Source organism: Macrobrachium nipponense, chromosome 5 (assembly GCF_015104395.2).
Source record: "Macrobrachium nipponense isolate FS-2020 chromosome 5, ASM1510439v2, whole genome shotgun sequence".
NCBI lineage: Eukaryota > Metazoa > Arthropoda > Malacostraca > Decapoda > Palaemonidae > Macrobrachium > Macrobrachium nipponense.
The window spans coordinates 53,817,588-53,831,692 of NC_061107.1; the positions used below are offsets into that span (position 1 = coordinate 53,817,588).

At 38.2% G+C, this 14,105-nt stretch overlaps 1 protein-coding gene across 3 annotated transcripts in view; it reads right to left on the reverse strand.

The window, feature by feature from the left end:
- The window catches only part of LOC135215318 (uncharacterized), a 192,757-nt gene extending 182,448 nt beyond the window's left edge, over positions 1 to 10,309 (reverse strand). The window contains exon 1 of one of the 3 annotated variants that reach the window (XM_064249876.1): positions 9,745 to 10,309. In XM_064249876.1, coding sequence (XP_064105946.1) covers positions 9,745 to 9,777 — 33 coding nt within the window. In that variant the 5' untranslated portion in view covers positions 9,778 to 10,309. Of the gene's footprint in view, positions 1 to 9,545; positions 9,630 to 9,744 lie in introns of those variants that run through there. The other 2 variants (XM_064249878.1, XM_064249875.1) reach the window with 2 other exon arrangements.
- Between the last annotated feature and the right edge of the window lie 3,796 nt (positions 10,310 to 14,105).

Consider the following 14,105-nt stretch of genomic DNA (forward strand, 5'->3'; position numbering starts at 1 on the left):
GAACCTCATAGACATTTAGAAGTATCAAGATGGGTATATGAAATATTTACTTGCAACATTAGCCTATTACAATTAAAGTAAAACATTCATGGGAAAATGTCACATTTTCTTGAAAAACCCAAAGTTTGTTTATTTGGAATTAGTTACATAGTGGGTTTTTTTTTTCTTTTTGTTGCATCTCCTACCTATTAATAAAGTTTTTTAAAATTAACCTCAGAGGATGCGCGCGAGAAAATTGAATATGAAACTTTTGTTAGGGCACATAGGATCAGATTTTATCACAACTTAATTTCAGTTAGCATAGAGAAATACAGAATCATGATTAATATTCTCTTTGACTCTTATGTTGCCTGGCAATCTTACAAATAGCTCCGTTTTCCACTTCTTTGTCTAGTAATTTACTACCAGTAATATCGAATTTTCTTTAAGATTCGTAATGATATCTATTTATTTTTTATAATTATGGATATTTTTACAAGTCATCAGAGACGTGGATAGGTTCACTCATGTTAATGCCATGGATAAAAAAGTTTGTACAGCAGACTCTTTTGAATTCCAAAATATCAGCGAATTCATGTGGGTTAAGTCTGGTCTAATGGCTCTCTTCCCTCCCCTGTATTGGATGTCGTCAATGAATTTACTTTGCCCTTGTGACAAGTATAATTTCACTTGCAGGCTGATTAATGGAACCTGTTACAGTATCCTGCAGTACGAGAGTTTCACATCGCAACTTCAAAAAATCGTTCGTCACTGCGGACGACGACAGTCGAGTAACAACCGCCTACAATGGTGAAGGAATAAGCACCATCATGGACTTCTTCGACCGACACCGTATCCCGTCGTTAATCTCGTTTTAATGCGGAACGCTCCAGCGGCTGGCGGGAATAGACTACAAAAAGGGACATACTTCCGACAATTACGACCCGAAGGATATTCAACTCTACTTTGCTGGCGAAGGACTCGTGCTGGGGGTGATTTCATTCATCGCGAACGTAATCGTGTAGCTTAGGATGCAGAGAATAAGTATGAGCGCAAAATAGAACGTTGGACCCGCCCAGCAAATTTTTTTCCCCTTGTTTTAACCCTGTGAAATCGGCCGTTTCATTTGGCCTATAGGTGGTTGTCTGGAACTGTGGTAAATGGACGAAAAGTTGTTCGTACGCTAGTTAAATGTGAAGTAGTATAACCTCGGTCATGTATCCTATATATATAAAGTATCATGTATCCTATATATAAATGATCATAAATAACAGAATCGAAATATATTTTTGCGTGTACGCACTAGGAATCTATATATAAATGATCATAAATAACAGAATCGAAATATATCTTTGCGTGTACGCAATAGGAATCTATTTAAAGTGCACATATATTAATCATAATTATATGAATCCATATACATATGTATAAACAAATCAGGTAGCCTATAATCAATCTGTTACCTTTTATCTTACCAATATCTGCAGTTATGTATGAGTTAGTATATTGATTAATGAATTAGATATATAACATTTAGCATAAAAATCAACGAATCAATCAGCATAAACATTAATAATTTTATCAATTCATATATGAAATTTTTTATCAGTTAAAATATGATTTTTATCAAGTTAATCTTCATTCTATGCAATTGTCAGAGTACATTAGTATTTTCTGTAGCATATGTATCTTAATGAGATGAAGTGAAAAATGTATCATTATATATCACGTGATCACTATTATTTACCAATCATTGTTTAGTTTCTATTTTTTTATTACTTGAATCAATTCATGTACACCATGAATTTTTATTTACTTATATATATATATTCACATAGTGTCTGTATCACACTCCTATAAGTCAAATGCAAGTCAAGTTTGAGTAATATTCAGTAGTTGGTTTTGGTAGCTGACCGAGCTAATGTAAGTGTTTACTATAATATGGAATGTTAGTCCATATATATAAAAGAATAAAACTAAAGAGGTCAACCAGATTGCTTGCAGGAATGTGATCAGACTAGAGACGCTAAAGATGACGTATACCTAAAGTATGTGGTCATTCATTTGTTTTGAAACAGTCAAGCTCCTGCTTGAGACAACTACCGCGACCTATAATTCAAACGGCCTACGTGATCTGTAGCGTGTCTCATTTGATTGTGTGTTCGTATGTAACTATGTCATCTGATAGTATGTTCATATGTTCGAGCTACTATCTGCTTCCTTCATAACTTGTAACAGAGATGTAGAACAGCAGAACAGAGTTAGCTATCGTCATTAGAAGACCTGTATCTCTTTACCTAAGCTTTATCATGTAGAGAGAACAGAAGTAGCCATCATCACTGGCAGAAGCGATCAAGCTATCGTTATTAGAAGACTTGTACAATCATATCTGATCTTCACCATGTAAAACTTCAGAAGAATATATATCTTTTTTATACTTCGTGTTTTCTACAGAACCTCCTCACCATGAGTTTAACACATCATCGTCATAAACAAGAAGATAATCCCCGACTTCGTAAGTGATCTACAAACCCCAAAACACATCCAGTTGAAGATGGAAGTGCAATACCAACCGACTTAGCGTAAGATTATCGCAAGTCTAACATTACCTCATAGGGCACCTTATCATACAAGGCACAAGCCCTAAAACATACATCACGAGGGTCCACCAATTCGATGGACCTAAAAGACCCACACTTACGGCCCTCCACACAAGGCACAATCTCCCGGTTGGCTGGAGGGTGGGGGGGGGGGGGGGTCTCTCTGTCTCGTGGCTCTCCATTACATCACAAGAAATCCACAAACAAAGAAAAATGTAATAATAAGTACTTACAGTCACACTCCAAGTACTACAGAAAGAGATCATATAAACCAAAAGCTTCATAATGAAGAAGAAAGCAAACGACAATGGCGGACAGAGCAGCGAACAACACATCTGACTCTGTCGGCAGCCGAAAGCAAAGTGGAATGTTTACCTCCAGTCGGGCGGGACTCCCAACCATCGGGCAAGCAGTTACTACCAAACCACCTTGTTCGAAAACTTACGACCGGTCCAGCTGCCACTGTAAGTATATTCCATATGTAAAGGACCAATGGTTTGTATTAAGTGTCGAAACAAACACCTTCCTTGTAGAACACTATCTTCAGATCTAAAACAGCAACATTCCATTAGCAGTACCTACACAGTTTTCCATTTTAGTACCTTTTAGGATGGTTGAGCTACACCTGGACACATCTACAAATGACTGATTTATTGTCATGAATCAGAAATTATGTCATGATCGCGCTTGCACGACATCACTGTAACAACTACTGCAGCCAGGGTGACCAGATTTTGAAAATTGAAATACGGGACACTTAAATTGAAGAGGTAGTTGAACAATATAGACACAACTTATGCGAAGTTATGCAAGCAGTGACGCAGGCAAAGTCCTTCTTAGCCTTCTTTATTGACTTTTCTTTTGTTTTAAAGTGCATTCGTTGTAGATTTTGTTACAAACAGCTGTTCATTACGTGTCAAAGCATTAGAATATTGTAATCAAGCATGTTTTGCAGCTTTGAAGGATATTAGTAACAAAAGTGACTTGCCATAATATATTGAATAAATTGCAGACAATAAAATACATATGATGAAATCTTTTCAATAATCCTTTTAAAATTAATTTCCTCATTACAGTGGGGCATCGCTTATTCACGGATCAGTATTCACGGATCCAGTTAATCACGGGTTTTTTCTTGGACCGTTTCTCATGTTACATCACTGGTATGAATCGCTGCATCACGGGTTTGTTGTGTTGCGTATGCGATGTTTTTCGGTAGGCTAACCCTCGGCCGTGGTCCGATAACTACCAACATTCATTTAAAGACTCGTATAATGATATTAACTGACAATAAAGGTAATAAAACCATTCTCACCTAATATATTATTGTCCTATCTTCGAAATAAATAGCCTATTCAAGGTTTATGTACGACGTTCATTGGTAGGCTAAGCGTAGTTGCAGTGCGGTAACCACCAACGTACACAAAACATTCACATTATGATATAACTGACAATAAAGGTAATAAAACCATTCTACCATATATATTATAGTCATATCTTCATAATAAATAGCCTATTCGAAGAATAATTCCACATCATTGCACTCAACTTATCGTCGGAGTGGCCAGCCACAAAATGTAAGCATATACCTTTACGTACGAAAATGGTTTATGTATACGGTTGCGTTCAAAGCGACATTTTTTTGTTTTGATAAACTTTTAGAAAGAATTTTATAGTAGTGGTAGTGTAATTACAGTAGTAATAACATTAAGGCTAAAATTAATTCGAACTTCATTATTATTTTGGCAGTATTCGTATATAACTTCTCTGAACAATGAAGTCATACAAACGCTATTTGTCATAGATTATCGTAAGTATTGCTGTTTGTTATTGGCGACGAAGCGTAAACGAAATACATAAAAGCATTTTTTACCTTATATATTATGTCATATCTTCATAATAAAAAGGCTATTCGTGGAGTAATTCCATATCAGTGAAATCAATTTTATCTATGCGAGGCCAGCCAGCTGACAAAATGTACGTACGTATATGAAAATCAAATTATGGTACCGTTCAAAGCAAGATTATCTTTCGAAATTTTTATAGTACTATTCATGCTACGTAGTAATAATGTTTGGAATATACGTAACATTAATTTTCAATACAAAATATCATCGTTATTTTGGTAGTGAATAATAGTTTAGAATTATCATACATACACTGCATTGTTATGGGTTTGTGCCAGTGATAGAACAACCAAAATAACGTTCTCCTTTAAGTCAACGCGTTTAGGAAAAACATGACATAGAATCGACTTTGTTTGCGACTTCGTTCACTTTGATATTTTTAACGATACAATAACTATAATTTGTACTACTAAAACCATCTTCACATAAGTAATTTTTCGTAAGATATGTGTTGTTACAAAAGCTAGCTTATACATAAAAGGCTTTTTTATAATTTAAGTCATCTTAGATATACATATGTACCCAAACTCATTGTGGGGAAATTACTACTGTTTCCTCGGATATTGAAATACTTTAGCATCATTCAAACACTTTAATATATAATGCATAAATACTAGGTCCATACATATTTTACATCGTATACAAATACTACATACAGTTATATACACATACTTTTATATACAAAGTTAACAGTTATATACACACACTTTTATATACAAAATTAATCATATGAGTAGTGATCAGACGACAGCTGTGCACTGGACCACGTACGTACTACTTGGAAGATAAAACAAACAAAAATTTTGTTGTTGTTAGTCGCCGGGATAGATTAACATTTTTTCCAGAGATTAAAGAGCTGAATTTTGTTTTGAAGGTATGTCAACCGCGTTAGTAAAATAGGTATCATCTTCTAAGGTTTTAATTTTTTTTTTCTCTTCTTTTTGCGGAAGAATCTTCTTCAAGCCATTTTGCATTCAAAGTAATGAGAAGGAATCATTCTATTCTTCATGAAATCAGTAAAATACTTACACTAATAATAAAAACTAAAACTACGTACTGTATGCAAAACACATACATCATCGTTAGCTTCGTGTGTGTAAACGTTCATTCTAAGAAATTACAGAGTAGTATAACTAACACCTGATTGGTTGGTTGGTAGCCATGGAGATCTGTTATCCAATGACTGCCCTCTGCTTCTGTTCTATTTATAGACATACGCCATGGATGGCACTAGGTTTGAACGTTACCATGTTCGTGATTTTTCTGACTGCTGACGGCAAAAATTACTCAATTATTTTCTTTATATAATTATTCCTTCGTGAAAACAATAATATAATATCGCGGTTGACATACCTTCAAAACAAAATTCAGCTTTTTAATCTCTGGAAAAATGTTAATCTATCCCGGCGACTAACAACAACAAAATTTTTGTTCGTTTTATCTTCCAAGTAGTACGTACGTAGTCCAGTGCACAGCTGTCGTCTGATCACTACTCATATGATTAACTTTGTATATAAAAGTATGTGTATATAACTGTTAACTTTATTTGTATATAAAAGTATGTGTATATAACTGTATGTAGTATTTGTATACGATGTAAATATGTATAGCCTAGTATTTATGCATTATATTATTAAAGTGTTTGAATGATGCTAAAGTATTTCAATATCCGAGGAAACAGTAGTAAATTTCCCCACAAAGAGTTTGGGTGCATATGTATATCTAAGATGACTTAAATTATAAAAGCCTTTTATGTATACGTAAGCTAGCTTTTGCAACAACACATATCTTACGAAAAATTACTTATGTGAAGGTTTTAGTAGTACAAATGATAGTTATTGTATCGTTAAAAATATCAAAGTGAACGAAGTCGCAAAGTCGATTCTATGTCATGTTTTTAACTTTAACGTATAGTGGTATGAAAAACACCAGTGTGTCGTAGCGATGCGTCATCAATATAGTGGTAATATGAAAATACCACATGGTGTTGTAGCGATACGTAATCACAAAGTACAAATCTTTTCCGGACCATCCTCAGAATTTTACGACTCTTCAACTTCAAGATCGATATGGTAAAATATATTATATAGTCATACTTATTGTTAAAATTCACAATTTGAACTGCAAAACATTATTATATTTTGATTGTTATGTACATATATTTTTTGTGTTTTACGGAATGTTTGTTTTGAAAATAATACCTATTAGTGAACATATGGATGTAATTAATTTGTCCCACATTTTATTATAGGTGATCTTAATTATCTCACATTCATTTAACAGTAATTATATAATATTTATAAATAAACTGTAATTAATAAATAACAATAATGAAAAACATAAAGGGAAAAAATGTTTTTTGCTGCAGTAGTGGTGTTTGTTGATTATGCATCTGACCTCACATTCCGAAATCTGCAAAATTCCAAAAACCGAAACATCGGGAATGTGTGTGTACTGCACATTTTTTTAAACACGCACACAATGTCTACACATTTTACTGCAAATTACAGTACGTACGTATTTATTCCTGAGAGAGAGAGAGAGAGGAGAGAGAGGAGAGAGAGAGAGATGAGAGAGAGAGAGAGAGAGAGAGAATAGATCAAGGACTCCAAGGCGTGTTATTTTTACAATTATTTTATTATTTTGGAATTTTTTTTTTTAATTTTTTTTTAAAACAAAATCTTGAGATTTTTCTATTCAATTCTCGAGATTAATAAGAAAATTACCGTAAATTGACTAGCATCAGCACACATCTGAATGACTCGGCCATTAGCAGGCTAGACCACCACCTTATGAACTTGCATGATACATGAGATACATGACACAAAACCACTGTTTATTGGTGAAAATTAGGGGTCGCACGATATGGGAGATGCACGTTATTCGAGTATATACGGTATGTGATTTTTTTAGCCTTTTATGGAACAAAATCTAGCAAGAAATTGCCATTCCCAGTTGGCAACACTGGCCTACAAATGTTTGTTTGTTGTTGTTATGAAATGTGGTGTGCGGCGCGTTCTTTAAATTGTACCCATATAAACGAGTTAATTATGTGGCATCCAAAAGCCCTGATTCTTTTACTCTTATGGGAAAGACGCCTAAATGTCAGATGAAGGTTTTTACGTGGAATATACTAGTATTAACGTGTTGTGACGAAGGGAAGAGATGTTTCGCTGCATACTGTTGGTAGCATTATCGTTATTATATTACTGGATTGCACTGCAAAATCGTCGCCATCTTTTATCAACATAGATTGTTGGTGAGTACCCATATGATTTACATATTTTGATTAGTTCTCTTCTTCCACTCATCCTCTCTTTCCTTGTAAAAAAAAAAAAAAAAGAGGCCCACCATGCGTATGTAGGCTTCTAGCTGTAATCCCTAGGCTAGTAGGCTACATATGTACAGTAGGTAGTACATATACTACATTTATTTTTTAAGGCTAATTTTGTACAATAACTTTAAAACTGTCTTGAATTTAGTTTTAGGTGATAGTTGAAAACATATTTGGTGTTTGAACTAAAGTAGGCAGTTATAAACATTGGAATAGTGGTCTTGGGTGGGTTAACTATTAAAGTAGGCAGTTTTAAGCAATTTTTGTTGTTATCAGGATAACACGGGTATTTACTTATCACGGGGGGGTTCTGGGCCCTATCCCCCGTGGATAACGAGGCCCCACTGTATTGTTAAGTTATTTTCCATTTGTCATATTTTGCAGTAGATCCAACTGCTCTCAAGAGATGGTGTTTGGTTTGAGCATAGTATGTGATGAGCTCCGAACAGGACAGTGTGAAATTGCACTTTATCTGTAGTTCTGACTTGATCAGCTCTACACTGCACCAGTTCCTACACCCACCCCATCGTTGGCCCATCAGAGAGAACACACGCTCCACTTGAGCATTTGAAGGGGGGATGCTCAGAACAAATTTCGCTAGTTTGTTGTATTTTTTTCTTTTTTTTCAGATATTGAAAATACGGGACAAAAGGCGTCCCGGGGAGGGTCGATACGGGACACGGGACAAATGTCATAAATACGGGACAATCCCGTCAAATACGGGACGTCTGGTCACCCTGACTGCAGCCTCAACTGTCCACAATGGAAATGTGTAAGTTGCTCTAGGAATAAAATGATGCTGCTGGAGAGCCGGATTAACACAACCACTCGGGAGCCGAAATGTTACGAGCCGAAATGTTGTAAGCCTACAAATATCGAGACTTCATGAAAAACTCAGAAGCTTTTAGAGCATTTTTTTTCTCTTTCTTTCTGGACAGGATGGGATGAAAACTTCTAAATGCATTACAGAAGATATGACAGGTTTCCAGACAAATGACCTTGTGACTAAATATATTTAGATATCTTATTTCCATTACCATTTTCTAAACTTATGGCACCCCTACCTGTCTGGTGACATTAGATTTGGGTTACAATGAGACTGAAGTCGACGAATGAATAAACCAAGTTTCTACATGCACTGCCGCATTGCGAAATCGATCTACCTAAGTAAGCTTCATACAGTGATTTTCTGCCATAGAATACATTTGGAATTACATAATACAGTATAGCCTAGACACAAAAATACGTTTAGAATTACATAATGTAGTCTATAGCCTAGACAAAGAAATACGTTTAGAATTACATAATGTAGTCTATAGCCTAGACAAAGAAATACGTTTAGAATTACATAATGTAGTCTATAGCCTAGACACAGAAATATGTTTAGAATTACATAATGTAGTCTATAGTCTAGACACTGAAATACGTTTAGAATTACATAGCTAATGTGATCTATAGCCTAGACACAAAACTCAGCCTAGACATCAAATTACTATGTGCGCATTTGTAGAACAATACTAACAATTGATACGATCCAGTTTTTTTTCTATGCTAGCTTAAAAAGTTCTGAAATACAGGGAAAAGATAAGCTAGGTCTATTCATTCTGGTGGCCTACATTAATGGTCATCATTCTTCTCACACCCTACTCTAGTACTAGAATACACTACCTAGCTCATCAATAGGTAGCTGTACTACCTGCAGCTTACTGAGGAACAGTGACTTACAGGCCAGACAAAACAAATTTTAACTTTCCACTGGAAAATGATTATTAATATATAGGTAATCTCTACCATGAGCTCCCGATGACTGATCAGGAACAAGTTTGACGATGCCTTCCTCTGGTTTCTGGCCAGATCTAGGTAATTCGTTAGTCCACAGCATATAATAGGTAGTACTAAATAGATCAAGAGTTACTATACTTACATTTAAAACAAAATCATAGCGTTTGCAACGCATGACAGTTAAACACGGAACAAAATGTTAAATAACACTTGACCTTGCTAGCATACCATTTTGCAAAGGTTGAAGAGAAGAGGCCGCAAGGTTTTTCAGATTTGTCTAGACCGGACCTCTGCCTGTTGTAGACTTAGAAGTTAGACTGACTGACGATTACCGATGGCGATCTCATCATCTCGGTCGACTCTCCAGTCAATCTTGAATCATCCCTGCTGTTTGTCTGACTGCAAGGCCACATCGATCACGATGAGATTTAGTGGGGTCCGGGCCATGAAAGCCCTTATTAAATCTAGCCTATCAGATTATTGTGTGCCAAGAAAATTATGCGCATGAATTCAATTTGTTTTCTGGGGAAAAAAACACGATACTAATAAGTACAAAAACACGTCAAGTGAGTGGTAAAAATAAGACCTACATAAAAAGGTCATTAGGGCCCCATGCACTGAACGATTGTATGGACGATTGTCTGTATCGTTCGCAAAAACATTGTGTATAGGCTTGTCTGAATGCAAAAGTGGACGAGTTTCGTGGTCTGAACGAACGATCTAGGCTGGTCGTGACAGAAACACTTGACGTGTTTCTGTCACGACCAGCTTGCTGACTTGCAACTTGCCTGTCATAAACAGGTCGCTCTGTGTTTGTCTGCCGATATAAAGCTATCGTGTACTAGAGACGATGTCATGCCTTCTCATGACAAAATCTTTGTTCAGACTGAAATCAGTGTGTAGCACGTTCATAGGTCTGGATAGTGTGTATTTGTCGATCTTTATTCATACAATCTTTCAGTGTATGGGGCCCTTAAGAGGCACAAAATCCCTACAAGTGACTGGTAAAATCATAAACAGGGATAACACTCCCATTCACCGACTTATGAGACACATGGAATTTGTCCACAAGTTTGATACAGTATAAGGTTTTTGGAGCAAAAAAAAAAAAAAAAAAACAAAAAAAAAAAAAATACTTTAGTTGCTGTAATACCTACATTTCATTTTCAGTTTCCAATGTACAATGATGCTCAAATCTCATGCGACATGACTCCATAGGATTTCGTTCAAAATTCAATACCTGGTAACGAGCATGCTCCATATTTATATATTATTTCAATGCGAAAACGCGATTATTGCGTACAAGAGTGAAATCTGTCATATATTTCAAAACTGTAAGAAAATGTCACGTGTAGCCAAATTTAAGAAAAGCTCTTACCAAAAATTTTCAACACTTTCGTTCACTCATCGCTGAAGCATTTGACCAAAGCGAAGTCGTCATCAAACATCAGTTCAAATGTTAAATAAAAAACGAAGAAATTGTCATAAAATTAATAATGCTTTCAAAGCAAGCACAAAATTTGAAACAGTCCTATTTGATTGCTTTTACACCTCAGAGCTAAAAATAATTTAATATGTATATACAAAAGTAGAATGCGCTCACCGATATCTACATAATTATGAGGGGAACATGTGTGACGTATCATTAGTGTGGTGCAACAGCAACCACCTGGTGTAACATAAGTAGGTCTACAATGAGTAGCGACCATGAAATCTTGAAAACATTTACTTATATGTGTTAGAGGAATATTTGGATTTTCATACATAGCTATTGTTATATTTCTTACATATTTCAAAAATTATGGCTTACTAGCAAATATTTGCCTATGCAATTATTCTTTTGTCAAAGCCAAGATATTATTCCTTGGCCTAGGTGTTAATTTCTCTTATTTACATTTACACTTAACGTTCACATCTCTCAATTAACAATTTCTGGCTAGAAAGCAAATGAAGTTTACACATTCTTGAACTTCAAGTTACCTTATGAAAGAATTAACTATATACCAAAAGCGAACAGAAGGCCTTTTAAGAAAATATTTTAAATCAGTTGAAAAAACAAGTGATCCATACGCCTTGATATTAATACTTATATTTCGATTGATAGCCGTCTTCTACTTATAACCAAAATCATCATCATCTTTTATTCCTCAAAGAACAGGTAATCGTAACAGATTACATCTCAGAAGGCATAGACTATTTTTTTTTTAGGCCTATAAATAATTTTGCAACATACAGGCAGCTTAAACACTACCTGAAACTTCAACATTCAAAGAAACTGGTTGTAATTCATATTCTTATTGTATTCCTCAAAGAACATGTAATCTCTACAAATAAATTCATCAATAACGGATTACATCTCAGAAGGCTTAGATTATTTTTTTATGCCTATAAAATATTTAACAACATACAGGCAGCTTAAACACAGCCAAAAACTTCAACATTCAAAGTATACTTGTTTTAATTCATGTTCCTACCTTGAAATTGTTGTCATGACTATTGAGCTTATTAGGTCGTCGGTGATCTACCCTTCTGCATCTGCTATGTGGATGACATCCACCTATTTTCCAGATCGCCAGAGGAGCACCTGAACCACATCCGGACCGTCCTCAAGCACCTGCAGGAGAACGAGCTTGTCGTCCGTTTCGACAAGTGCACCTTCGGTGCGGAGAAGGTGGATTTCCTCGGCCACAAGATCACCTCCGCAGGAGTACATCCCATGGCATCAAAGGTGGCTGCATTGGAGAAGTTCCTGGGATGGTGAATTACTACAGAAGACTCATCCTGGACATTGCTCGCACCATGTGCCCTTTGACTGAGGTCGTGAAGGGCAAGCCAAAGAAGCTGACATGGGGAGAAGCCCAACAGCGCACTTTCGACAGCACCAAGTCTTCCCTCATCAGAGTTACAACCCTGGCTCACCAGGACCCCGACGCCCCCCTGACACTCACCACCGATGGCAGCAACACTGCATGCTGTGCAGTCCTGGAACAGCTGGTCGACGGGGTCGCCACACTGCTAGCCTTCTTCAGCAGGAAGCTGAAATCCGCCGAGACCTGCTACAGTACCTTCGACCGCGAGCTCCTCGCTGTCTACCAGGCCGTCTGCCACTTCAAGTACCTGCTGGAAGACGTCCCATTCACCATAAGGACGGACCACCAGCTGCTGGTCCTTGTCTTTGTCAAGGCGGGTGACATTTGGTCTGCAAGACAGCAACGTCACCTCACGGCTGTCTGCTCCATCAACTCCCTGCACCTCGGCGTGGACTACGAGGACCTAGCGCGTGAGCAAGCCTCCAACCCCAAAGTTCCAGCCTACTGGACTGCCATCACTGCCCTCCAATGGGAGGACATTCCCTTCAGCCCCTACAAGACGACACTCCTCTGCGACACCAGCACCGGCCACCCACACCCCCTGATACCTGCCTCCTGGAGGAAGCAGGTATTCGACGTGATCCAGGGTCTCTCGCACCCGTCGCCCCGCACAACAACCAGACTCATGACAGAAAGGTTTGTTTGGCATGGCATCAAGAGGGACTCCCAGGAGTGGGCCAGGAACTGCATTGTGTGCTTGAGCAGCAAGACAGGAAGGCACACCAAATTGGGAATAGGCACCTTCCCATCAACCCAAGAGGAGATTCGGGCATATCTACGTCGATCAATGTCGTTTCAGGGCCCCCCTTCCCACCCCATCCGATGGTGCCAGATACCTCCTGATAGTGATCAACCGGTCCACTAGGTGGCCAGAAGCCACCGCAGACACCTGTGCCGACTTCCTATCCAGCTGGATCAGCGGCTTCGAAGCACCAGATGACATCACTACAGACCGGGAACCGCCTTCACCTCAGAACTATGGACCTCCCTGGCACGCCTAATGGGGGCCAAGCACCATGCAACCATGGCCTACAACCCCAAAGCCAACGGCATGGTGGAAAGGACCCACCACTCCCTCAAGGCCTCCCTGATGGCATGCTGCACAGGCCCCGACTTGAAGGCACAGCTACCGTGGGTCCTCCTCGGCCTCTGCACCACCCCAAGAGCCAATGGCGACCCATCACTGGCAGAGAAGGTTTATGACAAGACCCTGACAGTGCCAGGTGAATTCCTCCCCACCAACAGCAACGACCCTGACATCCCACTGGCAAGACTCCAGGCAGTTGCCCAGAAATTCGTTCCCTGCCGAGAGACCTACACTGACAGGAGGAAGCAGTTCTGACTGAAGGCCCTGGACTCTTGCATGTATGTCTTCATTTGGAACGATGCCACCCGCCTGCCCCTAACAAGACCCTACCGAGGATCGCACCGTGTCATCCGCCAAGAGGAGAAGGCGTTCCTCGTTTCAGTTGGTGGCCATGAGGACTGGGTCTCAATAGACAGACTGAAGCCTGCTGTCGTTCCCGACGAAGACGACCCCACAGAAGGCCCTCACAAAACACAGCCTCTCCGGAATCCGACAGCACCCCCAGACATAGCTGGGGCTGTCAAGGAAAGCAGTTGAATCCCCTAG